Below are 27,414 nucleotides of genomic sequence, written 5' to 3' on the forward strand. Positions count from 1 at the left end.
ACGCAGCTGGAGCCGACCAATGGTTACAGAGCTCCGCAACAAAGTGGATTATTTTTCTTTTTAAACAGTCAAATTGTCAACTTTGTGTTTCAATTCTGATTTTATGATGAAATAACATTTTAGAATGCATTAAATTTTTTTCTTGGAATAAAGATAACACATCAAAGTACATTAAAATCCTAAGTATAATATAAACGTTATGTTGTTTGCATACAGTGAGGGTCACTTACTACACAACAACTGAACCACATTTACCATTTTGGACAAAGTGGTTAAACTGTATACAAGTGAATGCATAAAAAATATTACTTTTTTTAAAAAGTAAATTTCTTACAAAATTGCCATTCTTACAATTTCCTTTGTTCCTCAAACTGTTAACTGGTAAACCTCAAAAAAAAAATTATCATATTCAGAAATAAAACAATTTTGACATATTTTTCTACTGATGCTTTGTACAAACTATACTAAGATCACCACTGGTAATGAACATCCATCAGAATAAGAGACAACCTTTACACTTCACTGGTGCGCCAGATGACAAAAATCATGGCATGGATGAAACTTAACTGAAGGTATGCAACATTAATAAACACTAATGACAACAGAAACAACAGTTTCAGTCATCATCGTCAAACTTAATTTTCTTCCCCTGAAAGGCCAGGATCTGTCCCAGCTGCTCCTTCCTTTTCTTGCTGGCCTCCCAGGATGGATGGAGTGCCTGCTGTGGAGCCTGATGGGAGAACACACCTCCACCCCTGCGATCCTTCTGCCTAGTAACATCACCTCTGCCTCGCCCCCTTCCCCTGCCGCCAGATGGAAAGCTCTTTTCTGATGGCTCTGGCTTGCTGTACTTGGACCCTGAATTTATTTCTGTTCCTTTTTCCTGCTTTTGGAACTTGGATTGTTTACTGAAATCTCTTTTAATAGCACCTCCCCCCCTTGGTTTCCCATGGCCTCTAAATTTATCGCCACCTCCCCCCCTGCCCCCACGAGGCTTAGACCCAGAGAGGGAAGAACAAAAAACAGACTGTAGTGAGGTTGCTTTAGCCTTCAGTCTGGACTCAAGCTCATCGAGTTGACTCTGGACCTGGTCTGTTGAGTCCACTTTGACTTCATGCCCCTTCTCTTCTTCTGCACTTTTCGTCTTCTTCTTCTTCTTCTTGAATTTGCTCACTTTTCCAACAAAGAAGTCGTCATCGTCGTCGCTCTCTTCAGACTGGGAGGACTGCTTGTGGAAACGTTCCTCTGTGCTGTCATCAAAGTACACTTTCTCTTCATCTTCTGATGACTCTAAATCACTCTCTTCCTCATCTTTATTTTTCTCTAGCACTTCAGGTGCTGATTCCAAATAGGGTTTCTTCTCTGCATGTTTACTTTGAGGTCTATTTTTCACAATGTCCTTTACTTTACAATGTTTTAATGACTCTGGTCTTACATCCTTGGACTCTGGCATTTTTTTCCTTTGACAAACAGCATTATCAGATGAATCACTGGCTTTCCCTCTTTTGTTTTCAGGTTCTGCAATATTTGTATCTATAGTGTCTTTAAGGATACCATCTCCTTCCTCAGCATCTACGATTCCCCTTTCCTCCACTGTAATGTCCACTTCTTTCACACTCTTTTTTTCTCCCTTTTTGTCTGGTGCCGGTGGAGTAAACTTTACAGCTTTATTTTGAACATTTTCTTTCACTGCTTGCTTTCCACCCTTCATCCGCTCCTCTTTGAATGCTTTCACAGCAGTTTTGATGTCCTCAATCTTCTTGGAGAATTGAGGGTGGGTGGCGATGCGTGCTATGGCCCGGTTGGAAGCAGTGGACATGGGGTTTTTACACTCCTGTTCAAAGTTGAGATTCTTCTGTAAGGCTGTTTTGGTCACCTGGAAACAGGGAAAACAATTTTACATTTAACAAAATGTATCACATTAAAAAAAAAAAAGCATAATGATTCTTTTTTCTACAATTTTCATAACTACTACAAATACTGAGGAACAATATACTCCAAAAATGATGAATAAACAGACATTTTTATAAAACCTACCAGGTCTGGTGAGAGGGTCTTCATGACATGGATCTCCTCCAGCAGTCTGGAGACTCTCCTCTGATTCCTCTCAATTTCTGCCTCTTTCCCCTTCTTCTTCTTCAAGGTGCCAATCTGTCGTGTCAGCTTCCTGATGATCAAAGCCCTTACTCTCTTCACTTCTTTCCTCATCCTCACTACCTCATTGTTGAGGTTCAGACCTTCAGTCTGTTTTTTCTCTCTGGGTTGTACAGGCAATTGAATATTTTCCTTGATTTTATCTGCACCCTGTGGCATCACTTCTTCTTCATTTTCCTCCTTACCATGTCTATCTTCATCTCTATCTTCCTCTTCTTCCTCATCTCCACTGTCATCATCTTCTTCCTCAGTCTCTTCCTCCTCCTTCTCCACTTCTTCTTCCTCAGTAGATGGCACCATTTTCTTAACCTCGTCTTCCATAGCTATCACCTGCTGAAACATAAAACCACTGTACATTGATAACTGACGGTATTTATTCTTACGGGTAACGATCACATTAATTGACAAAAACAAACACAAAAACACAATGAATATATAGTTACATCTATATTGTGCATTTTCATTACCAGGAAAGCACAATTCTAAAATCTTCATTGATTTTCATCACTGCAGGATTGGGTCCATGCCTTTTTCACCACAAACTCCCCGAAATGCATTCGTATTACACCCCGAACTGCTTTGTTGTGAGATTGTTTAACAACTGAGTAACAGGATAGACTAGATACAAAATACATTTCTGCCGAGAGCAAAGAAAGTGGATTATTGCCTATCCAACGTTGCAAAACAAACGTGGAGTCGGCATGGATAACTTTTACCATGCAACGTCACGTGTTTGTAGGCTTACTTTACCCACCAGTTGCGTTAAGATAACAAACGGCAGTGTATAAAGTCAAGCAAATTGGCTATAGTCCGTCACCATCACACTTACCATTCAGAAACGAATATTAAACATTTAAAACCAAGAGAAAAGTCTCCACTTGTAGGGAGCAGCCATGTTTCTTACGCCTCCAACGACGGGATGACGTCAAACGTTAGCAAGGAGACGCAGCGTGTCGTGAAAAGGGGAGGGCCTTCCGCGGACTGTTTTTATTTATTTCTTTGTTTCATGTGCATAAAACAACAACAATGGTGGATAATTGAACAAGTGTGAATATTAGGATGAGCGAATGACATTTCCAGTTCCTTTTATCAGACCGCTATCACAAGTGAATCAACAGGGGGAGGATGAAGCGGCGCAATGCGGACTGCAGCAAACTCCGACGGCCGTTAAAACGGAACCGAATCACCGAGGGTATATATAGCAGGTACAAAAAAGGGGCTGGAGGGACGTTATTGTGTAACAATGGCGCCTCTCTGCATATGTCAAGAAGGGGCTGCCAGCCCCTGTTACATTCATATTTAAGCACGCTTTGTTTTCCGGCTGCAGAAGGAGCTAATTGAACATACCCGTGCATTGTTAAAATTATAGGCCTAACGTTACTTGTGTGGCATTTTGTACAAGATTTGTCCCTGACTGGCTAGTTATTTTCAAAATTTGACTAAATTAAAATGAAAGTTGACCTCGGAAGACTGTGGGCATTGAATAGGAATTGTAACGCATTCGGCTCAGTGGAAATCTTCTCTGCTAAAACAAAGGTAGCGTGAACTTGCGTTGATACTTAAGCTTTAGCTCGAGATGACAGCAGCAATGTCAGAGGCGCTCGTTTGATGCCGACGGCGGGGGTCTCACCTGTGCTTTGTGCTTTGTCTGGCAGAGGGCTAAAATACGCCAGTGAAACAATAATCACGAAAGTAATCAGGTCAACCTGGAACATGTATAGGACGCACATTATTTTATGAGATGCATTTTCAAAATTGCATGCCTTTTCCTATAGACTGATTGATGCAAAACAGCTGTGCTTTAAATAACATGTCCAGACATGACATTGTAAACATACAGGCTCTCTCTTTCTCGCATCCTACCAGGCTTCTTCTTCTTCTCCTCACTTCTTTGGATATCTCTCGTTATTATCACCGTTATTATCTAATTCAGTATCCTTGATAGTATAACGTTAGTGGGGATATCTAGAATTGTATTCACGCAGGGGTTTACACTGTTGAATTATTTTGCCTTCAAACCTAGTGGATCTAATCTTGAGGTAACCCTGTGTGCGGTCACTCTGGAGATGTTGTCCTTAAAAACATTAGTCTGTTGCATAAATCCGATGCCCAAATTCTTGTCATGATACCATCTAAATCCATGGTGAACCTTGTCTCTTTCGTGAGTCTTTCTTTTTAACATCTTTATTTGTGCATCTTGTCTTCTCCTGCAGCACATTCCTGTACCTGAAATTCCTGGTGGTGTGGGTGTTAGTTCTGCTGGCTGACTTTGTGCTGGAGTTCAGGTTCGAGTACCTGTGGCCCTTCTGGCTTTTCATTCGAAGTGTCTACGACTCCTTCAGATATCAGGGACTGGTAAGAGCTTTGTTTGTATGACCCTGACCAATACTTTCCACCTGGCATTAATGTGCGTGCTATTACCCAAGCTAGAGGGGGTCTGGAGCACATTTTGATAGATTAAGTAACAAAGCACAGCATAGAACCACTCAAATAGGATAAAGGTAGCTAAAGTAATATCATACTTGTAAAACTTGTTACTGGTGTTTGACAACCATCAGGACAATTTGAGTGGATTTCTGCACTGTTGTTATGGCATGTTTAACTGTCTGCCTGTTTCTCCCGCCTTTAGGCATTCTCTGTCTTCTTCGTATGTGTGGCGTTTACATCAGACATCATCTGCCTCCTCTTCATCCCTGTCCAATGGCTGTTTTTTGCTGCCAGCACCTACGTATGGGTCCAGTATGTCTGGCACACGGGTTAGTCCAAGTTTTCTGCTGACTGTTTTTACCTCTGCCAGCCAACAGCCACTTTCACCTCAAAGACTCGCCGCAAAAGAAATTCACAGCTGCCAAGTTTCTCCAAGAGTACAGATTTTTTTTTCCCTTCGTCTCTTACTTTCTTGCAGAGAGAGGAGTCTGTCTACCTACTGTGTCACTGTGGATCTTGTTTGTGTACATCGAAGCTGCCATACGGTTCAAAGATCTGAAGAACTTTCATGTAGACCTATGTCGACCCTTTGCTGCTCACTGGTAAACGTCATTTTAAAGTCTTTGGTCAATGCCTTATAATTTTATTTATTTTACTTTTTTCATTGTCAATGATGAATAGTAAACACCATGAAACATAGTAGATCTTTATGTACTGACTAAGTGTATCACGATACCCTTATTTTAAAAGCCGGCTCTCTGTCTGTCCTCACCTCCCAGTATCGGCTATCCAGTGGTGACTCTGGGCTTCGGTTTTAAGAGCTACGTTAGCTACAAGATGCGACTGAGGAAACAGAAGGAAGTGCAGAAGGAGAACGAATTCTACATGCAGCTTCTACAGCAGGCTTTACCTCCGGAGCAACAGATGCTGCAGAGACAAGAGAGGGAAGCAGAGGAGGGTGAGATGCTGCCACACACAGGAAACATAAAACTCATTCTAAAACTTATTACTAAAATTAAACACAATAGTTTGAACAAGCAAAAATGACAGTAGAAATGCTGAATCAAAATTGTACAGTCAGGACACCCATAAGCAGGGAGCAATGATGGCATTGTCCATTGTCAGCATTATGGGATGTTTATATTACCCAGTTGAAGTAATTTAAGTTCAAACCAAGAAGGTGGAATACGTGATATTTAAACTGTACTGGATTGTATTAGTCTGTATACAGTAGATGTACCTCATAAAGTGGCCACAGCATGAATATATTTGTCTAACTTTTATTTTTCAATGTAATTTTAAATTTAACGTGCTTTTACACCCGTATTTCCATCTATTTGGTGCAGACCAATGGGGGGATTAGGTAACAATTAGGGAATTAAGAGGAGTAATAAAGAAGTCACACTGACTGACAAGCATCTCGTGAACTGGTCAGTTTTGTTGATGTCATCTGGCATCAGTAGAGCTACGTGACCCAATATGCAGTGACTCGTGTTATAAAGTATAGAAATAATTGATTGTGAGCATTAATAGCACAGACCACAGCTGTGCCCCAAATAAAACATCATAAACTAAAGTGGAATGGCAGGAAGAAGAGCTGATTAGGAACGTCATAATTTGCGGAGGTTGTTACTGTACATTTTCTACATTTCACTAACTGCCAAAATACAGAAAGTCCGACATAGGTAATGTACACGTGATTACCAGGCTATATTTTATACTGATTATACTGATTGTCTTCTTAAAGATTGAGAATCAGCAGATGAAGTGAAAAGTAAATCTTTTTGATTCGTGCCACTTCTGTGACAGTCCTGTGGTAGGTCAACTGTGCTCTTCAGTGACGAACAAATAGATAAGACATAGATCTGCTTAGACCTAGACAACCTGAACCAAACAGGCAAATGCACCAAGCAGGTTAGGTGTGAAAGCACCCCCATAATTTTTCTGACTTTTGTTCTAGTTAATAGCAGATTTCTGGCACTGAGTCTGTTCACAATCTCAGTCAGTCTCAGTTCAGTCTATGTTTATGATCAGATATGTTTCCAGTTTGGTTTGGAATTTGGTTCGTCCAGTGTGTTTTTATTCAGCTTCTGACCCTGCCTGAATTTGTTGTCTTCCAGCGGCTATAGCTAAAGGGATCTCAGAGGTAGAACCCTCAGTAATATCCCAAAACGGAGCTCCTCCCGGAAAGAAAAGCACCACAGTCCTGTTACCAGAATTGGAGTACCGGGAAAAAGGGAAGGACAGTACAGGAAAAGAGCGTGAGGGCAAAAAACAAAACACAATTGGAATCAATAACAACAGTATTTTACACGCACTGGACTCCAAACTACAGGAGACAGAGTATATAGAGAACTACGCTGGGGCAAAGAGACTGAATAACGACCTGGCGGGAGAAAACACACACGCCGAAACCAACACACATTCAACTTCTAAAGAGGAAATGGGGGGCAAGAACTACAAAAATGCCAGCGGAGGCGGGGGCAACATTTCCAACTCGTCTCCACGGAATCACAGTTCTTCAAATGGCAGCGTGCCACAAGGTTCCTCAACCGGTAAGAATGAGAAGAAACAGAAGGGGTCAGGGAAGAGCCAGAAGGACCCAGTGGAGAACTGCATCCCCAACAACCAGCTGGGCAAACCAGATGCTCTTGTACGGTAAGACACACTTAGCCCCGCTTGTTTACAATACCCACTGTTGGTTTGCCCGTGTTGTCGTGATTTCCTGGGGCTGGCTGAGAACGATTTCATGGCCCTCTCCTCCTTTTTTTTCTTGTCTGAAAGACTGGAGCAGGATGTTAAGCGTCTGAAGGCAGACCTTCAGGCCAACAGGCAGTTGGAGTCAGAGCTGCGGAGTCAGCTTTCCTCTCTGAGCAGCCAGGACCGCAGCCTTCGCTCTGAACTGGGCCAACTCCGTCAGGACAACGAGCTGCTACAGAACAAGTGGGTGCATGTACAGCAACAACAACTACACTCAAGCTGTTAAACTATAAATACACTTTCCTTGATAGTATGTTGATGTCGGTAGCTGATTTTTTAAGGACTGTGTGGTGGACTTGAAACCGGAGTCAGGTACCAGGTTTGGGATAAATTTGTGGGTGTGTTGTTTTGGCAAAACCATGATCTCTACTTGACTAGAACAGGTGGAGTATTTTATTTCCCGCCTCTCTGTTTTTCTTTCATATGCCATCTGGAATTGGTCACTGCTGCTGGCCAACTTTTTAGGTAGATGACATTAAAATCTGAAATAATTACAGTGTCTCTAAGTGAATTGCAAGTATTTTATTTTCTTGGCACATTGAATCCAAGGCCTAAGTTGTGTGAGAACATTCATTTCTAGGATGGCTCTCTATTCTGACCAGAGCGCTTGTTGATTGGCCCGAACAGCACCTGACACCTCCTCCTCCCACACGTTTCCAGTCTCAGATATTTTCTGAAATTGACAGTGTGGTAAGCATGCTTACGTCATGCTTTGGCTGGCCAGTTGTGTGGATGGAAGAGAACAGGCAGTGTTTTAGTTCCCTGTTTTTCTTTCTTCACACAACAACTTCTGTTACTTCCTGTCTGTAAAACAATTCCAACACTCTGAATGCCTTCACAGAAAGACTGACAAAGTGTGCAGCAAATGTATGAACAAATCTTCAACACGGTACCTTCGAATCACCTGATATTCCAGGTGTCACCGGTTGAGCCCCCGCCCCCCCACAGGTGACTGAGCAGCATTGTCAACTCGGGCACGATTCACAGCTCGTCCTGAGAAGCTTTATCAAAGACCACAACATCCACAGAAATCATGACGTGTCTATTCTGACTGAGTTGTTAACCTCACAGCAGTGTTTGTACGGTCTAGTTTTATATTGAACAAGACAGAGTACAACAAGACTGAGGATTCATATCATAAGTCTGCCGCCTTTATCTCTTTCAGTGACTCATGAACAGAACTTGTCTCCTTCTGCAGAGGTCTCTGGCTAAGCCTTTATACATATACATATTATACATAAACATTACATTTTTCTGTTATTGTCATGTAATAGTGTGTTGTCGGTGACCAAACTTGAAGGTGAGCTGCAGTTGACACTAAAGGGGCAGAGAGGCTCTAGAAAAGGTACAGCACAGAGAGCTTTTAACAACCGTGGTCACGCCATTGACTGTAAGGTGGACAAGGTGTCTCCACTTCCTCCCACTGTTCAAAGGTGAAGCCAAATCTTGTGATGTCATTTGGAGCCAGTCTATGCAGTAGTGATAGGATGGTAGAGCCACAGGATCGGGTTCCAGGCCATATACCTGTCTGACTCACTCCTGTAAATTAGTAGAAAAATGAATACTTGAACACACACCAGCGTGACAAGAACTACCTAAAATAACAAAAGCCATCTTAGGAATAAAGTTGCTTTGATGTGTACTCAGTTTTTAGTTTTGTCCTATGTCCTGTCTGCTTACATGGAGGAGGAGGGGTTTATAACTTATACTGCAGCAAGCCAGTCCGTCAATGGGTCGCATGATTTCACTTCAACCCAGTCAGCAACAGTAGGCAGCGTCTGGCACTATAGTACAAATGTAAATGTTGTCATTATGACTACAACCACAACCACAGGGAAGACAGAGACTGTGAGAGAATTTGATCAATTTAAAAAAAGCGATTCTTAAAAGTTAATATTGTACAAAGAAACAACCCAAATGCTCACTATATCTTTTTCCACTCTATGTTCTTCTCCACACTTTAGGCTCCACAGTGCCGTCCAAGCCAAGCAGAAAGATAAGCAGACCATCTCCCAGCTAGAGAAGCGGCTAAAGGCTGAGCAGGAGGCCCGCGCCCTCGCTGAGAAACAGCTGGCTGAGGAGAGGAAGAGGAAGAAGATGGAGGAAGCCACTGCTGCCAGAGCCGTAGCATTAGCAGCTGCCACCAGGTACACGTTACATTAGTGTGTCTTGGCCAGCTTTGCGTCATCAAAATTAATTTGACTTCACATACACAAGCAATTAATATCGATAGAAGGTTGATTGATTCGCCTTTCCCATGCTGTGCTTCTATCCTGCCCAACAGAGTGGAGTCCACTGACTCTCTGCGTGGTCGTATCCGAGAGCTGGAGACAGAGTGTAAGAAGCTTAGCATGGACATGAAACTTAAGGAGGAGCAGATTAGGGATCTGGAGGGCAAGTGTCAGGTGAGACTTTAAAAGACTGTAAAATGCCTGATTTAAATGCTGTAAATGTAACTGGGAATAAGCTCTCATCTGCTGTTAACAAGCTGCTGCAGTACTTGAATTTGAAACAAATATGATCACTTTAGTAAAATTATGCACCATTTTGGTTTGGGTAATTGGTGTAATTAAATAATTAGACCCCCTGTGCCTTCTGAGTGCACCAACCATTTAGCACAGCAGAGGCTTTTTTCAGAAAATGAGTGTTAGAAAGGCACATTTCTGGCCTAACTACTTTTATCTCATTTCCAATTCATGTTTCTTTTACTATCCTGTCACATACAGGAGCTGCGGAAGTATAAAGAGAACGAGAAGGACACAGAGGTGTTGATGTCAGCGTTGTCAGCCATGCAGGAGAAGACCCAGCACCTGGAGAACAGCCTAAGTGCTGAGACCAGGATCAAACTGGACCTCTTCTCTGCACTGGGGGATGCCAAGAGGCAGCTGGAGATAGCACAAGGTAGCTACTGACTGTAGAGATACAGCAATTTACTGAAATTACAATGACAGTGCTATATATTGTTGTTTTGGTATCATTTATTACCATGACGACTGCAACACAAAGCCACAACCACTACAGCGCTGTTTGTGTTTCTGGTTAATAGCTTGCTAGCAGCATCTTACAGCAGTTTCTTCTTTATTCTTGGCAGCTCTGTGCTGACCAGGCTGGATTTATAATTTCTTTACCAGGTTATTATTATGGTAAAGTGGTACCGTGCATATTTATTGATTGATTTACTTACTTGTTTGTTTGTTTGTATTGATGTATTGAAGAAAATCTACTATTACCACAGGACTTAATGTTCTCAGTCACCAAAAACAAAACAATGTATAAACTCTACATTAACTTACAGAACAGTGTGGTGCTGTCTGTATCTGCAGAGACTCTGTCCTCTGCCTCTGTTTCCTTATTTTCTTAGTACTTTGCTGTGCTGGGACAATTCTGGGCAGCGCTATATAGCCAATAACAATGCGAGGTCATGACTCTATAAAAACGTAGCAACCAGGTTACAGCTGTCTCCGTTGCTCCATGGTCTGTCTCCTCTTTTCTCTCGCTCTGTCATAAAGAGCCGTGGAACGAATGTCCCCCTCTTCCCTGCTCTCCGCACTGTCATTTGAATTCCTCTGTTTCCTTCGTCTCATCCAGGCCAGATCCACCAGAGGGAGCAGGAGATCGCCGAGCTGAAGCAGAAGATAGCAGAGGTGATGGCAGTAATGCCCAGCCTGTCCTACTCATCAGACAGCAGCAACCTCAGCCCCGTCACCCCACACTACTCCTCCAAGTTCATGGACAATAGTCCCTCCTCCCTGGACCCCAACGCCTCAGTCTACCAGCCCCTCAAAAAGTGACTGTGACACCCACACTTTTGTCTGACAGAACTTTCTCTTTCTTTATCTTGATGAAGCTCTCAGTTCTGGTTTGAGTTATTTTGAGTTAACCAGCCCCTGACTGTTTTTGCACTCTTACCACATAACAACACACACACACACGCACAAAAACACAAACACACTGCACACAAACCCTCCATACATATGTGTATTTGGCTTTTTTTTTGGTTCTATTATGAGAACCATTATTTTGAAAGGGGTTGTGTATTATATGATTTTTTTGAAAGGGGGGTGGATTTAGCCATTAGTCAGTATGATGTATTTGAAGGGGCAGAAAGGAACACACAATTTGTTGGCCAAATGTTTAAGAAGAGCCATCATGCATTGCTTTATGTCAGTCTTCTTTTGGTGTCAGTATAAACCTCCCCACAGCCATATTTTCTGCTATACGGAGCTGACACCCAGGCTTATAGTTTTAAATACAATTGGCTTTTCTTGATGGTTTGTGTCAAGGCAGAAGACATGTTTTCAGTTCACATTTGAGACTGAAACTCACCTGTAAAGTAAAGCCCTGTGAGATACATGAATGTAAGACAATTCATGTTTTGTTATCACCACTAACTTAAATCAGTGATTGACTGTTTTGTAACGTATCGGTTCAGTTATATGTAACAACAGTTGTCATGGTTCAGTTTCTTCTAAAATAGTGATACTGAACCAACAAACAGTTGCTGCGTTCTTCAAATATTCCAATACAGTTTGTTCTCTTGGTGCTGAAATAGTGAAGCCTCCAGGATTATCATTAAATGGATGTTCTGTCCGTAAAAAAAAATAAAAAATAAAAAAAATAAATAAATGCTACTGCTAGATTCGACCTGGCACTGCCAAATATTAACGTTCACCTGTTTGCTGCAGACTCCTTTCCTCACCCTCTGGACCAAATTAGAAACTGCTGGGTCATAATGCTCACTGGATTTAATGATGTCGAGGTAACTAGTTGTTACCATTATTTGCAGATTTTACAGTGCCTTGCAGTTTGTCTTTTCGAGATGCAAAAACCACGTACTTTGCAATCCTGGGATCTAAAAGCATCAAGCCCCCAAGTCGTGTTTCTCTCTCTAGCTCTGATTTGCCTGGTTTTCATTCAAGAGTTCTTACATTTTTTCAATTCAGTATTCAGAGACTAAAAAGTGTCACCTCAGACACACACAGTCTTTATTCCCAGCAAATTGATCTCAATATTACAGACTTAAAGGGAAATTATTACAATGGACATGGTACATTCATTTCATAGTGACACAGTCTTGGTATGCCAAACACCAACCAAACTGATTGTCTATTATCATGCCCTAGAGTTGGCATTTAGTTGTTTACAACAATGTACATTAACATACTGAGGAATGTTTTCTTTGTTTATTTCATTTCACTTCTTAAGTGCCAAGTGTTGATGTTCAGTTTCCATCCATACTTTGATCGATGTAGCTAGCATAATGTTTGCAGAAGAGTGCTGTTATTTAATTCTCTCTGTCATTAGAGCATATTCAGATGGTGTTGTGTTTACAAGGTTCTGGGCTGATCATGATGAAACAGCAGCTGGTCGGTTGGACTGATTGTGTTATTCACGCATTTATTTATTTGTTACTTTTGTTGAGTGGCACCTTCTTGATATTTCTCATCATATTCAGTTGATTTCCTATATTTCATATCAGGAAGGACTCTGTGAATGTGTTGTGTTGGGGAAAAAGTTACCCCTGAACCATTTGACCATGTTGTGCTGTCATGTTGCCTACCTGGAAAAAGTATTTTTTGTGGATCGCTCTGGTGTTGTGAATTCAGTTCTCAAGTTGCTTTTATAAGTTTGTGTAGAAGGAAGAGAATGGTTTTTTTTAAAAAAATTGCTTTGTTTTATCTTTTCATTGTTCCACTATGTTTATTTTCTTTACCCAAAGTGATGGTGGTTGTGTCACACTTTTCACTTTGGCCATCACTATTAAAGAAAGTCTTGCTGGTGGCAATGCAGGCTGTTCAGTCTGTGTGTGTTTAATGTGTCTTTCTCTGGGTCTAGTTTTTCTTTTTATGACAATAGCAAGAGCCCAAAAGTTTTACCCAGAATGAATCACAAGATTGTGTTAGTGTGGTCCATAACATTTGGGATGTCAAAACAAAACAACCTAGTGTTAGATCATCCATTAAATTACACTTACTTGCAAAAAAACAAAGCAAACACAAAAAAAATGTTATTTGCCAAACTTTTCTCAGAAAACATAAAAATTATTGACTTTCTATATCTAAAATCTTGTTGCTCTAACAATGGTCACACTCAGAAAAAATATTATTTGTCTAAGACAAACTGGTATTTGATGCTGCCTTCAGTTACTTCTTTGTTTTCTTAGTAATCCATGCCTGCACTGTTCTTTTGTCCTCCAGGTTTAATGCATGTATGTGCATGTGCCTGTGTTGTAAGGGACTGACATAAATATTAAGTAATTGTTTTCAGTTGTTAAGTCGCCCAGTTCTGGGAATATAACACAAGTCATATTCATAAAATTTGATGACAGCTGAGATATTTGAAGTTTTCTAGACTTAACTTTCTTCTTTCTTTCTTCTTCTTTCTTCTCAATTCAAAATATAGTTCCTATTAAAAACCATGCACACGAGCCAACCACCTCGACCTCTACGGGCTCTAATCTCCCATTTGACCCAAATGCAGCGTTCCTTCTCTGTTGAGCTCGTTCACGTGCGCCGACATCGTAAATAGCGGTATTTCTGACAGCACCGGAATGCACCACAAGTCCATCCTCCCCATCAGCAGTCTGGTCAACAACATTTCGACTCAGGACCCACCAGCAAACTTCACCGACTCTCTGCTTTGTAGAACACCGACATGGATGCCCTCAAGTCGGCTGGGAGAGCTATTATCCGGAGCCCAAGTATGGCGAAACAGTCCTGGAATGCTGGCAGACACAGAAGTAAGAAATAATTGTAGAAATAAGGTTTTTAACCGATAGCTACATTTTCCAGTTTTACTGTGCCGAGTTGACTTTTGCCTGCCGCTGTTCCCAGTTTACCTTGATTACTTCAGTGACGCATAGTCAACATTACATTTTTAAAATACCTTCACCCAAGTTTAGCTCTCTGTTTCAAAAGCGAAAAATAGGGAGGGGGGGTTGTCGCAACAAAGTGACGTGGATAAAGTTTGACATCTTTTTAACTTAACAATGCGCGTCTCAGTTTGCTTGACAAAGGGGCAAAATCTACTACAGAAACTACTTAAAAATAATTTAAGAAGCGATTTTCCCCCTCGTTTTCGATTCAGTTTTGGGGAAAGCAAGTAATTATTACATCCTGTGGAGATGTCAAATCTGTTCGTGCGCAATGCTGTTTATCCATTTTCAGGAATTTTCCGGAAATAAATGTTATTGTGAAACTAGGCAGAATAAAGTGGACATCAGAAGCAGGTTGAGGAAATATCATGATTTTTTTTTTTTTTTATTGGAAATATTTGACAATATCTTGCATGTTTGTTTCAAGAAAGTATTTTAAAAGAATAATATTCTCAATAGGTTTTACTTGTGTGTGGAGTGCAGAACTTTACTTAATTGCCTTGTTATTTTACCCACTACAGCTACAGTGCTCTGGATTTGTGGATAATCCCAATCTTCCAGGACCGCCTTCTCTTTCCATCCGCACCACCAGAAAACATTTAGAGGTTAGGGTCAGTGCTAGAATTTATGATGACATTTCTGTCTTGCTCAAGGGCCCTCCAGTAGTTTAGGAGCTTGCCCAAACTGCAGCATTAACATGAAACTCTTCTAAGGCACTCTGGTGCCCATTGTAGGACTCAAGGGCCACTTTGTAAGATAAATCTCTCTTGATCCTGGCTGGGGGGGGGGGGACTGACCGGCTGGCTTAAGCAGTCTGAAAGCTCCCCTGCCTGTAACCATGAGGACAAACTGAGAATGCTACAAGTCAGTCAGTGTACAGCCTGTGTTGGCTTGAGTTCAAGAAGGCCTACTTTACATTCCATCAGAAAGCCTGTTTCGTCATTAGAAAATACAGGGTGAATTACATAAATATCCTCCATTACTGCATGTAACCTTATCAGCTCACCTGCAATATAGCAGTGCCTGAGGAATTTGAGATACACTCTTCCATGCAGTCACATATCTTGCTGGCATAGTTCTCTAGTAATGGATAAGGGTTAGATGTTAATTTAAGTCGGTGCCTGTGGTTACATGGGCCAATCTCTTTGTTGGTAAATGTAAGCAGTAAACTACTCCCTGGAAAATATTTACAGTACATAACAGTTAAAGAAAGTTGACAAAGTTCTACCATGTTCTGTTTAAATGTCCCAGAGTAAACAACCAGAAGCTTCGACATGCCTAGATGCCTAAACATCTGAAGACAGTCCTGTAATAACTATGCATTTAAGTGTTAAATTTCCACACTTTTTATTGTAAAAGGTTTAAACAAGCCCACATTTAAGATAGATAGATAGAGCGATAGATGCTTTATTGATCCCGAGGGAAATTCAAGCATCCAATAGCCCATTACAGCAGTGTAGCTTAGTCAAAAAGTAAGCAAACAACCAAACAAGGCCAAACTGTTAGTAGGAAAAATAGACTAAACATATACTAAATAAACTAACATATGCTACATAAAGTACAACAGAGGGCAAAGAAAGCAGATCGACCAGATTGACTGTGTGTATAAAACAAGAGACTAAAAGGTACAGTGTAAGCATATGTAAACGGATTGCTATCCAGAAATGAGTTATAAAGTGCAGGTTAATTGTGCAAAACATATAAGGTGCATAGTGAAATAAATGTCCTGATAAATAAATGTGATTTTTACGCCTGATGTGACTCGCAGGCACAGACTGTCGCAGTGCAATAATAAGTGCAATAAAATGCCCCCAAATGGAACAGTTTATTCTGACTCAGGTGTTTGCATGAGGTGTTTTGACTTTGATTGGGCTTCGACTCTGATTGTAAATGCAGCTAGTGTGCCACTTGTTATAGAAGTAGTGTATTGTTGTATAGATTAGCAGGTCTTCTCTAGGCTGCAGGGCACACATTCCTTACCAGCGCTGACCCATATCACCAGTGCCAGTCTTCCAGTTCTGACTCTGGCCTGTGGGACCAAGCTGGGATCAACCTACATTTCTCTCTTTTAAGGGACTTAGGTTTACTTGGAGTATCAGGTGAATGCCGTTAACTGACTGGACAGAAAACCAACAGAGCTGTTGCACCTGAGGACCAGCATTTCACACAGCATTTGCTGCAATTAATGGGGCCCCATAGGCTTAACCATTCATCTTCACATATTGCGAGTGAGTTAGTGTGAGGAGAAACCTATTCAGCTGCATGGAGACTGCCCTGCTTTTAAATGGCAAAGGCCTCTCTGCTCCTTCTCCTCTGCTCTTATTGCCCTGTGTTGGTCGCCCTAGACGACCCGCATCGGCATACTGCCAGTGTCAAGGACCAGCCAGAGTGCTTGTCTGCAGCAAAGAGCCTTTTTGTGGAAACCTCCTCAAATGCAAGTATGTGATTCTGCCAGCACACAGCGATGCTCAGTGTGGCAAATCATCACCAGGATGGGAATATTTCTATCTTATAAAGTAGTTATTTCACCCAGGCGTGGCTCTCCAGTTAGCTCCTCTACTTTGATGAGGAGTCTGCTCACGGAGCCTTTTATCCCTTATGTTCCCGCTGTTAGTCTCTGCCATTACTGTCAAGGCTTTGCCACTGCTCTCGCTGGTTTGTGATGACATTAGAGACGAGAACCATGTTCACTCACAAACTACTATCGGTCAGGTACTCTGCTGGCAAGATGGTTGAGCTGCCTGCATCATACCTGCCCAGAATCAAAGAGCCGTATAAGATCAATGAACTTTTCTCTGTTTGCAGGTACAGCAGTCAGCAGTCTCTGATGTGATAAATTGGATTCAGACTCAGCAGGTCAGAGAAGGGCAACTTTGTTTTTAGTTTAGAAGTGATGGAAGGCCACCAGCTGATACAATTGAAGAACCAGGATTGTAATCTGTAATGCAGAGGGCTGAAGTTCCATGTAGGATGTGTGTGCACCTCATTATTATGATGAGGACATACCGGCTGAGTGACGGCTCCTTGACAGGGCAGTGGTCTTTATTGACACAAAGCAAAAAGTGTTTCATTTGTTTTAGGAAAAATGCACAGAATCCATCACCTATCTACTAGCAATGAGAATACACTTGAACCAAATAACTTCTGTGGAAAAAAAGTTAGACTTTCCCACCTGACTGACAGATTTTTCTCTGTGTAAGAACCTACTAGACACTCCTAAGTCAAGTGACCAGGTAAGATGGGTCTGTTTCACATTGTAACAGCTGTTTTTCTTTGAATTATGCTCAATTTTATTCTATTTTTACAGCCTGATAACTGAAGGCTAAATTCCTCTGAAATGTTTGTTTAACTTTGCATTTACCATACCAACACATCAATCACCAGATTGTGGAGCCGTGCAAAACTAGACCAGTCAAGTTGAAAGAAAAGTTAAATGGTGGCAGAAGTTGTATGGACACATTTGGTGGTTACCATAGTGATTCAGTGTTTGGTGTAGACACACAAATCAGCCAGGATGTGAATTGCCTGTCGGTTGGTCCCTTTTGGATCAGCACATTTGTTGTCCGTGTACAACAGAGGCCTTTTTTGCTCTTTGGTCCATGAAATGCATACTCGTCCATTAGTGTTGTCTTTGATAAATGACTAAGGAGCTGAAGACCATGCTCTTCTTTCTGTTTTTTCTACCTCTGTCATGTAAGACACTTCCATTTACCCTGCTGTCAGAAAACCCTAATTTCTCACATCCTGTAAACCATCTCTTGACCTTAAAAGATGCTGAGGTTGACTGTTGTTTACTGCAGGGTCACCAGATTTTGCTGTCCGTACATCTCATTTCCCTTAAATTACATCCTCATTTCCTGCACTTGCATCTTTTCCTTGTGTCTTAGTCCTTCCTACCGAGGATGCATGGAAAGATGCAAGGAAACCATGTGAGGAGGTGTGTTTAGATACCTGAGGCAGCCTTTCCTCTGAAGCGTCATGTGACGCATTGTCTTCTTCTGTTGGCGGTGGCAGCTGGTCACACCCATCAGTCAGCTTTAACAGCTGTAGAGACTTTTGATGAAGTTTGTGTACACACACGTGTGCTGTGTTAATACTAACTAATAATTAGTTACCTGTTAAACAAACACCAAGTTGCACATTGTGTTTATGCTGTGTACTGTGTCCTGCTCAGAGGCACAGGAACCATTTCTGCAGGCAGAATGCGCTTGTATTATTTCTTCATTATTTTCATCTGTATATATGACAATTCTGATAGTGAATTATGGTGTATTTTGAATACTGGAAAGAGTGTATTAGACTAAATGTCTCAGAGAAAATTGAAATTATGTAATATATAGAATCTAACACTTTGAAATTGTCAGCTCCACATGTTACTGAGTGGAAATGACAATAAATGATATAAAAAGTGTTTCTTGCTGACAAACAGACTCTCCTACTCTGCCTTTAATTGTATCAGTAATAAAAGGTCGAAGATTTTTAACTTGATGTTGAATCATAAAACAAATAAAATGTAAAACGTGTGATACACTCCAGTTTAATCTGTAATCTGTCTTCACTTCTATATGAAACCCCAGTGATGCTGTGATCCATCTGATCAGTCTTGATCAGCTGCAGTGTCCAGACAGAAACTGATATCCAATAAGGTGTGCGGTTAAAAACACTTCTGTGACAGCTGCTCTAGTGTATCTTCATTCATGGCACCGCAGAGATCCCTCCTTGCCTCTTGGAGCAGAAATGAGAGGTTTGGATTGGCGTGTAAGATGTCAGACCAGAATGACTTTGAGTTCAATGGAGGAGCAAGCAAATATTAAATAAGGGAAACTGAGATGTACCCTCAGTCTCTGTTCACACACAGCTGTTTCCTTTCAGGTTACTGTTGCACATTCTCCAGCTGAGTGGTGCCTGGTACCTTCACTGGTGTGCTTTTCTAAGTATAGACAACATTGACAGCTGCTTCTCCCACTGTTTATTGCTCTTTCAAAGCTTTTAGGGAGACATTACACAGTCAAAAACATCAACACAGATTATCCCAGTTTGGATTTCCATGATCATCAGATCAAATGTTTAAGGGTAGGACCAAATGGCTGCAAAACTGACGACATAGTATTAGTGTTGTCAGTGTGAGCGAGTAACTGTCCCTCGAGGCTTTCCCAATAGAGGACATCTTGTGTGTGTTAAATTATTTGTCATGAATTTTGTTGTGGTTAAAGTTATTGGCATGGAAACTGTTAGATTTCAGCATAATGAACTGACCCATGGTCTTTCAGCTGCAGCCCTCCTTTATTTACTGTGTGTGTGTGTGTGTGTGTGTGTGTGTGCACATGTGAGAGAACATGTGTCTGTGGTATGCCGTATGTCTCAGAGGAGGTAAATGCTCAGAGGATGAGTTTCGAGGTAATAGTGATGTTATTCCACACTTGCCTTCCCCAAGCCCTCTCCCCTCCTTTATTTCTCAGAGGTAATCTGTGTAAACACAGCCAGAAGGTCAGGGCCAGCCAGCAGCACACCAGAACTGATAAGCAACCACATGGAGAGATAGCAGCCGTTCCTTCAGCACTTACTCCTCGTTCTTCTTCAGTTACCTGATCAGCATGCTAGCTCGCCTTTTAACCCAAAAGTCGAGTCGGTAATCACAGTATGCCAGTTCACACGTTCCTAACTCTTTGCCTTTTTATTGTGAAGCCCTATGAGTTGTTGTTGGAGTTGAGATATTTACTTTACATCAGCAGAACCTCTGACCTACATACCCTGTTTTGCTTTCCCACTTCAGGCAGTGAGCAGATGAAATGGCTTGACTTAAGTTCAACATAGGCTGTTTACATATCCACTGATTTGTGTTTTTCTCAAGCTCTTTGAATATTCTCACGACTAATGTTATTTACGTTGAAATGGAAGGGAAGCGCACAGCAAATCGTCTGTGAAGCCACTATTTGATGTTTTTTAACTTGATGAATGCGGGATGTTTCCTGTGGATCAAATTATTGACCCACTTTTTGCCTGAAAATGTGTTTTTCCGCAGAGCTTCCAGAGAACTGGACTGATACACGGGAGACCATCTTGGAGGGCATGACCTTTAACCTTCGTCACCTCGGCATGACACTAGTGGACCAGCCCAAAGGAGAGGACCTGTCCGCGGCTGCAGTAAAGAGGATTGTGGCCACGGTGAGAGCTGGAGTAACTATGACGATGTCAGTCAGGGTGTCGGCATCCTACAGTCAGCAGGATTACAGCTTGCTTGCTCTTTGTACATGCTTTGATTTCTAGCACCGAATCGCTGGGACACAGCGTCTCTAAAAGATCAGTAGAATTGGGGAACAGTTTGTATTAATCCTGTCAGTCACATTTGAAAGCTCATCCTGTGGGTTTTCAGATGTTAAATAAGAGTAAGGCTTGCAGAATTTCCTAACTCATTATGGATCATGTCATTCATTGCTGTTATCGATACAGCAGCTTTTGCTTTTTGATTTTTTTTTCCTGCATGTCAGCTCATATTTTTTTTAATGTGAAAGTTGAAAATCCCCTTTAAAAACAGGTTGGAATGCGCAAAACATCAGCTATCACTAAGATGTGGTATGCTTTGGTCAATGTGACAGCTGATCACATCCATTAAGACGGATTAAAACCTCCTATATGCACGTCACACTGTACGTGATCCCATAGTTCAACACACAAGCAAACTACTCAGCAAAGCTCTCTTTTGTTTCTGTAACAGGCTAAAGCCAGTGGGAAGAAGCCTCAGAAGGTTACTCTCAAGGTTTCCCCTCAGGGAATCGTCCTGCATGACAGCCTGACCAATAAACTCCTGGAAAACGTATCCATATACAGGCATGTGGTTTCACAGATAAATGCCCAGTTAACGGTGCTGCTGCGCTTCTGAAGCTGCTAAGTGCAAGTTCACAGCCTTCTAACACCACTGCCATGTGATTAATGTGGCATGTGGTTTATTCTGTGAATCTTTTTAGTGCTCTGTTTCTCTAACCTGTCACCTCTGACTCACAGAATATCCTACTGCACAGTGGACAAACTGCATGATAAAGTATTCGCCTATATTGCTCAAAACACCCTCAATGGGACCCTGGAATGTCACGCCTACCTCTGCTCCAAGAGGAAAGTGGTGAGTTGTCTGACTACACTATCACTGTTTTGTGTTTCTGTTTGATTTTACAAGTAAAATGATAAAGTGGTTTTTTGCATCTCTTTATTATGAACTACTGCCTCCAAGAGTTCAGGGTACCTTTTTCGTTTCCCTCTCTGTGTTGTAAACTGGATTGTCAAATCTTTAGTTTCTCTCGCTTGAGTTTCTCACATTCTGATCCACTAAGAAGCAATGCAGTTTTTGTTTGCACTCAATTGCTTTTAGGAATAGACACCATTCATCCTGCTTTTCTTCTGACACCGTAGCTCTGCTTTCTACTCATCCCCCATCCTTAAGAGGAAATCCTAGAATCTCACTTCTCAAGCTGTCTGTCATCTTCCTGCACTCCTGTGTGTGTGTGCTGAAAAACAGAAGGGCACTTTTCCTCTCGTCTTACCTGGGTCCACACTCACCCCCTTCTCTCTCTCAGGATAACATGATAATACCCTGCTTCCTTAGTACCTGCCTCTCCCTCATCGATGACCTTCTGTCCAACGCCATAGCAGCTCTTCAGTTGAAAAGACCTTGCTTTCGTTTTGATGCATGTTTAACGCTAATGCATCAGCCATGTTCTTTAACAAAGTGTGTTCTCCTCTTGTTTTCCAGGCACAGGCCGTAGCCTTGACAGTAGCCCAGGCTTTCACAGTAGCATTTGAACTGTGGCAAGTAGCTAAAGAAGGTAGGCACCACAATCCTTCCCCCATCCAAGTTCTGAACACACACACAAAAGCAAGCACTATCTATGGAGGAGTTGTTTTATCAGCAACTCAGACTGCCTGTGTTTGTACTGAATCAGCCTTGATGCTCCAAGGATGTAGCTATCTGCTGTCAGGTTGCAGTAAACAAGTTTTGACCTGCTTATGTTGCATCTCATCTCCTCTAGAGAAAGGGAAAAGAGCGAAGTCTGGTTCAGCCGGAGAGGCCAGCAGCAGTTCCCATTCAGAGAGATCCAACAGCTTGGGGAGCCTGAAGGGGACAGGTGTAACACACACACGCACACACACACACACACACACACAATGCTCCGCTGAATCAAGGTGCAGCTGAGCAGTGAACATTGAACTCTTACAATCTGACACTGAGCCTGACAAGTTGTGTCATGTGTTTTTATTATTTTTGCATGTTTGTTTTGGAGAGGTGAACAGGGACGTAATTAAAAAGAAACCGAAAAGCACAGATTGTGTATACTTAAAGATGCAGTTCTGTAGGACAATAGTTGATTGTTGAGTGTTATTCCCAGGGTCGCAGCACTGATCCATGGTAATGGTGTTTGACAGTCAGCTCAATCACTCGCATTCTATTAAAAACAGAGACAAAATGTGCCAGTATGTCTCTATAGGTTCTTTATAATATGGAAATAAAAACCTTGAATTGTAGGAAATTCTAATCACAAATACAGGCCCAAAGCCAAACCTACCACTAGCACAGTTAGTTGTTTGTGATCTAGTGAGCGTCACAGCCTCTCAGGACGGCTGGAGGCATGGCTGTAAGCGCTGTCTTAACGTTACATTTTAGCCTGTGTAGACTCAGATCACTTTTGTATGCTACAACACTAATGGTTTGTGCTTTGCTCTTCCTTTCAAGCAGATGTTGCCACAGACAACCTATTGAACTTTGATGACGGTGTGAACGTGGTAGTGGAGACCAATGGGAATGTAGAGGAGGATCATCTGGATAACCGCAGGCCCTCTGAGACCAATAATAACCCTACCTGGGTAAGATCCTCTTCTTCTCTGTTGTATGTTGTGTTGTACTCATGGACAAGTGAGGCTGTTGCAACTCTCCTGCATTTTCCTTAAGTTTCCCATGTGACTCACATCCTACATGTTTCAAATTAATTTATATCTGCAAATTCAGGAAAAGTCTTATACACAGTTGAAAATAACATGAGATTTCAAAGATTAAGTCTATAAATAGGTTACATAAAATCTCCTTTAACATACATCACTGCTACATATTTATGTAATTTTTACTGGGTGAATATGGAGCCAACTCTTCTTCTTCTAGGAAATAGAAGATGGTTTGGATGAAGCTTTCTCCAGGTGAGATATTTGTCTTAACATTTCTATTATTAAGTGAAATTAATCTGAGATAATTCGCTCTGCTGCTTGTTAAAGTGTAACAGCCCATCACCAAACTCTGCTTTGTCAAATCTTCCTGTATACTGTAGTTCTTTCTCATACTGCTTGGCTTACAGCGCCACTTACTGATGATTTCTGTGTACTGCACAATCCATACCCCGCAATCTCTGATTATATAAAAAGAAGGGACAATCTCAAGAGAATACTATGTATTCACTGAGAGATAATTTGATAGCTAAACTGCCCTCAATCTGTTGTGTGTTTGTGTCTCCAGCTGTGCTCTGGATAGCTATGGTTCAGTTCCAGGTAAAGTTGAGTACCACTGTTGACTGTTAGAAGCCGTAGTGTAGTAGTCCTAATTTTACTAACCTAACTTGAATCCATGCCATTCAGTCACCACCAAACCCCAAACCACTGCTCACCGGTCCGTAATGTTAGTCACTAGTGTGTAATATCTCCTCCCAGATGGAAAATTTGTCCACTGGGTTTAGAAAAGAAAGCTGATTCAAAGTACTGAGTTTCAGTCAAAATGAAAAATGTCATCGTCCCCATCTCATCATCACCAGATTTTTTTCTTCTGATAGCCTCTTTCTTTGTAGCCTTTTTGAGTTTGTCTTTCAATGAATGGTCTGCCTGGGAGGGAATAATGTGAATCCACTACACACGAGGGCTTCGTGGTGCAGCCTGTGGTCGCTGAAAGTGGAGAAGTGGGCCACTTAAATGAACAGATGAAACCATTTTATCCCACTGCTCGAGTGAACTGAATGTCTTGAAGTAATCCTGTTGACCCAGCTTTTGTGTATATTATTATCCTAATATCCTAGAGACAAAAGGCAGTTTGTGGCCAAAGTGAGCGGCCTTAACTAGAGGAGATCGAGGCTTTAGTTACTCCAGCACGTCTGGGAGGTTGAGTTGCTGTGGAGACAGCATTGAAATCACTGATTGACCCAAACCTTTAAAGGAGGAGCTAAGGAATAGCAGCTATTCTGTCCAAGTAACATTAGGCCTGAAGTCCATTAAAGAAGAAGAGATTGCAGCTTGATTACACAAGCTGATAGGACTGTTTTTATCTATAAAGCTAGTTAACCAACTTGCTGGAATTTAGTTTTTATTTTCTTCTATTGATTGAGGAATTTTTTTTTGTTTGATCTCACCTTTTCCTGAATCCTGCCTCCCCTGCAGCTCTTACTGTGGTTACCCAGGAGAGGAGAGCTCCTCTTACTGAATATCAACAACACCAATTAGCTGTTCATGTATTCTGTGAGGAAGGAGTACAGAACATACACCTATCACCAGTTATTCAGGGTACCAGAGGTAGCAGAACCAGAGCTCATAAATCTCAAGGAAATTCAATCGAATGCAACTGGACTTAGTTATTTGTCTTTGAAGACGTTTCACCTCTCATCCAAGAGGCTTCATCAGTTCATGTACATGAATGAATTTCCTTGAGATAACCATGACCTGGATGAATGAGAATATTCACAGGCTCAGAGCTCATAAATGTTCGCAACATATTGAAATATTCCAGCTCCTGCGCTCTGGAAAAAACACCTCTGAAGTCTCAAGTCCAACACAGAGATGCAGAAGAAGCTTTTCTATTCACCCATCAATCTTTTACTCCTGTCCCCTCAGCCTGGCAGTGTCACGTACTAACCCCCAGGTCCTGGACATTGGGGTGACCCCCCAGGAGTGGCTCACTGAACCTGACGGGAACTGCACCAATGGAAACTCTCTCACCTGTCTCAGACCTTTTGAGGACGACGTCTTCCGCTTCTGACCAGCACAACACCTGCAGAGTGACAACAACGAAGGCGAGGAGGGCTGCCTTTATGTCTTCCTGTGAATTGGCATCACTTTGTGTTTAAGACAAGGCTACAGTAAGTCCATAAGGGAAAGGTGTGAGAACTGTGAGATTGTGACGTTTGGCCTCTCTTCACCTTGTTGTTGCTGCTCTCTTCACATGGACAAATCCTTCTCCTCTTTGTGGAAACACACCAAAGCAATAATATCATCCTCTTATTACACTGCGTTACAAACACATGTTCACAAAGTCTTTTATGTAAACATTTGTTATCTTTTGTTTGATTACTTGTTTCTGTTTCAGCAGTTTCTACATCATAATCAGTGTTTTGTGTATGCGTTTAGTCATAATTTATAGTTGTATAATTATTTTTTTTATGGTTGAAGAGTAGGATCTAATGAAGAAAAAATACAGACCGTATCAGCAGGCCTCAATAACAGCAGGACAATCAGCTACACTGTATCTTAAAATTTAACAATATTCCAGGGGATTCTGTCCCTCCATCACCATGGATGTAAAATGAAAATTGTTTTATGTCTAAAATCTGAAAATCAATCCAGTTGTATTTATAAGAACTCTTTCTCGCAGTGGTTCACTCCAGACATGTTGTTACAGGCATTGACTTTTTCACTGCAGTGTGACAGTGTTGTTTTGACAGAAGCCCAGATGTGTTCAAGGTTATCAGATTCCATTATGGCCATTTATGCACACTGTAATCTACCGGCATCATACAGAATTAAATATATTCATGTGTAATAACTCCGCTCTTTGGTATATTAATGCAGCTTATCACCAGTACAGCGACTACATTCACACACCGGATGGATGTAGAATGGAAATAGGGAACATATTGTTTGAACAAAGAGGTTTAAAGTTCATTATTGACATTTTTGGCAGAAGGCCACCATGATCATTTCTGAAGTCAAGTATGAACTTTGAACCTCAGGTTTTAAGGCAACATGGAAGAAAAGTCCTTTGAAACTGCTACATGAGATTTAATTAAAGGTCATTCACTAATTGAAAGCAAATTGAAATGTCTCAAACAACTGAAAGTTTAGTAAAAATAGAACAGCTCACCTGTTGGAAGAACATTGAATTACCTAACACGTATGCAGGTACACACACATGAACACCGGATTGTTGTGTTAATTGTACAGGTTTGTTTGTGCACATCAGAGAACTGGTAACATTAAAAGTTAAACAAACCAAAGTATATCACTATGTGATTCCTTAACCCTCACACTGACAGTTTTAGTTTAGTTTAGTTTCTTCCCAACACACCTGCTGTTTGATGGATGTCAGTTTGCGTTTGTTTTCTATTTAGAATGAGTTCCTCGTGTCTGAATGGACTTGTGTCAACTTGTGGCAAAGATTTATATTGTTTATTTGGTCCTTTCTCTATGATTTCTCACTTTTGGCTTCAGCTCTGTGGAAAAAGTAACTATGTTCATTTATTTAAGCACAATTCTGATCTACTTTATATGAGTATATATTATATTATATATTATATATATTATATTTATATGAGTTTTTTGCTACTTTAAACTTTGACTCCACTACATATCATATCTTATGCATGTATTTGACAGCTATAGTTACTTTTCAGATTAAGATTTTTACATGCAAATAGGAGCTTATAAAATTCATGATGTTGTTAAAGATTAAACCAGTCAGGAACAAAAAAAAGCAGTGTCAAATCATGGCTCCATGTTGTGTTTCAGGTGAGTATGAGCTGTTAAAAATTGTACCAGACAAACGCTTTCCCTCTTAAATTCACATAGCTGTTTCCTAGCTGTTGTATTAGAAAAATAATAATAACAATAATGATACAAAACAGTGTAACAGAACTTCACTGTGTGATCTCTCAAATTTATCTTGTGACTCTTCAACTCTTGTGACTCTTGGATTCAAGGTATACCTTAAATTGATGGACACAAGTGCTCCTTCCCTCACTGTCCCTCCGGTCTGAAATGAGATTCTGACTGCTGATATTGTGGTCCTTAATAGTGAAGGTGCAGTTTCTGTTTACCAGCAGCAGGGGGCAGGCCTGTACTATCCAATCAAATGAAGGATACACAGTACAGCTGAGATGAATACTGTTTGAGTCAGTATCTGATGCTGGTCGCATCTTCAGCTGTGGACCTAGACGATGATGGTATCACATCTGATTCTGTCTAAT

The 27,414-nt window shown here is 41.2% G+C and overlaps 3 protein-coding genes across 5 annotated transcripts; 2 read left to right on the forward strand and 1 right to left on the reverse strand.

The window, feature by feature from the left end:
- Positions 1-167: 167 nt before the first annotated feature.
- srfbp1 (serum response factor binding protein 1) lies at positions 168-3,114 on the reverse strand. 2 transcript variants are annotated; one of them, XM_046418569.1, is made up of 3 exons: positions 2,984-3,114; positions 2,038-2,487; positions 168-1,876 (listed from the first exon to the last, which is right to left on the reverse strand). In XM_046418569.1, exons 1-3 carry the CDS (start codon positions 2,984-2,986, stop codon positions 617-619), a joined length of 1,713 nt encoding a protein of 570 aa, XP_046274525.1. In that variant the 5' UTR covers positions 2,987-3,114; the 3' UTR covers positions 168-616. The 2 variants fall into 2 exon arrangements, with proteins under 2 accessions (XP_046274525.1, XP_046274526.1); XM_046418570.1 differs by having other exon boundaries at positions 2,038-2,484; positions 2,984-3,110.
- Positions 3,115-3,135: 21 nt separating this feature from the next.
- Positions 3,136-13,142, forward strand: maco1a (macoilin 1a). Its single transcript, XM_046418568.1, has 11 exons — positions 3,136-3,359; positions 4,368-4,509; positions 4,784-4,910; positions 5,060-5,183; positions 5,361-5,539; positions 6,702-7,239; positions 7,366-7,524; positions 9,306-9,488; positions 9,626-9,746; positions 10,068-10,242; positions 10,930-13,142. Exons 1-11 carry the CDS (start codon positions 3,280-3,282, stop codon positions 11,130-11,132), a joined length of 2,031 nt encoding a protein of 676 aa, XP_046274524.1. The 5' UTR covers positions 3,136-3,279; the 3' UTR covers positions 11,133-13,142.
- A 725-nt stretch (positions 13,143-13,867) lies between these two features.
- Positions 13,868-25,994, forward strand: ldlrap1a (low density lipoprotein receptor adaptor protein 1a). Of its 2 annotated transcripts, XR_006845916.1 has the most exons (10): positions 13,868-14,080; positions 20,238-20,380; positions 20,931-21,043; positions 21,218-21,332; positions 21,960-22,032; positions 22,237-22,332; positions 22,941-23,068; positions 23,361-23,395; positions 24,617-24,770; positions 24,935-25,060. XR_006845916.1 is itself a non-coding variant. In XM_046418044.1 (9 exons), exons 1-9 carry the CDS (start codon positions 13,996-13,998, stop codon positions 25,209-25,211), a joined length of 933 nt encoding a protein of 310 aa, XP_046274000.1. In that variant the 5' UTR covers positions 13,869-13,995; the 3' UTR covers positions 25,212-25,994. The 2 variants fall into 2 exon arrangements, 1 of the variants encoding a protein (XP_046274000.1); XM_046418044.1 differs by lacking the exons at positions 24,617-24,770; positions 24,935-25,060 and adding an exon at positions 25,067-25,994 and having other exon boundaries at positions 13,869-14,080.
- The last annotated feature ends 1,420 nt before the right edge of the window (positions 25,995-27,414 follow it).

The sequence above is a fragment of the Scatophagus argus genome, chromosome 17 (assembly GCF_020382885.2).
Source record: "Scatophagus argus isolate fScaArg1 chromosome 17, fScaArg1.pri, whole genome shotgun sequence".
Classification (NCBI taxonomy): domain Eukaryota; kingdom Metazoa; phylum Chordata; class Actinopteri; family Scatophagidae; genus Scatophagus; species Scatophagus argus.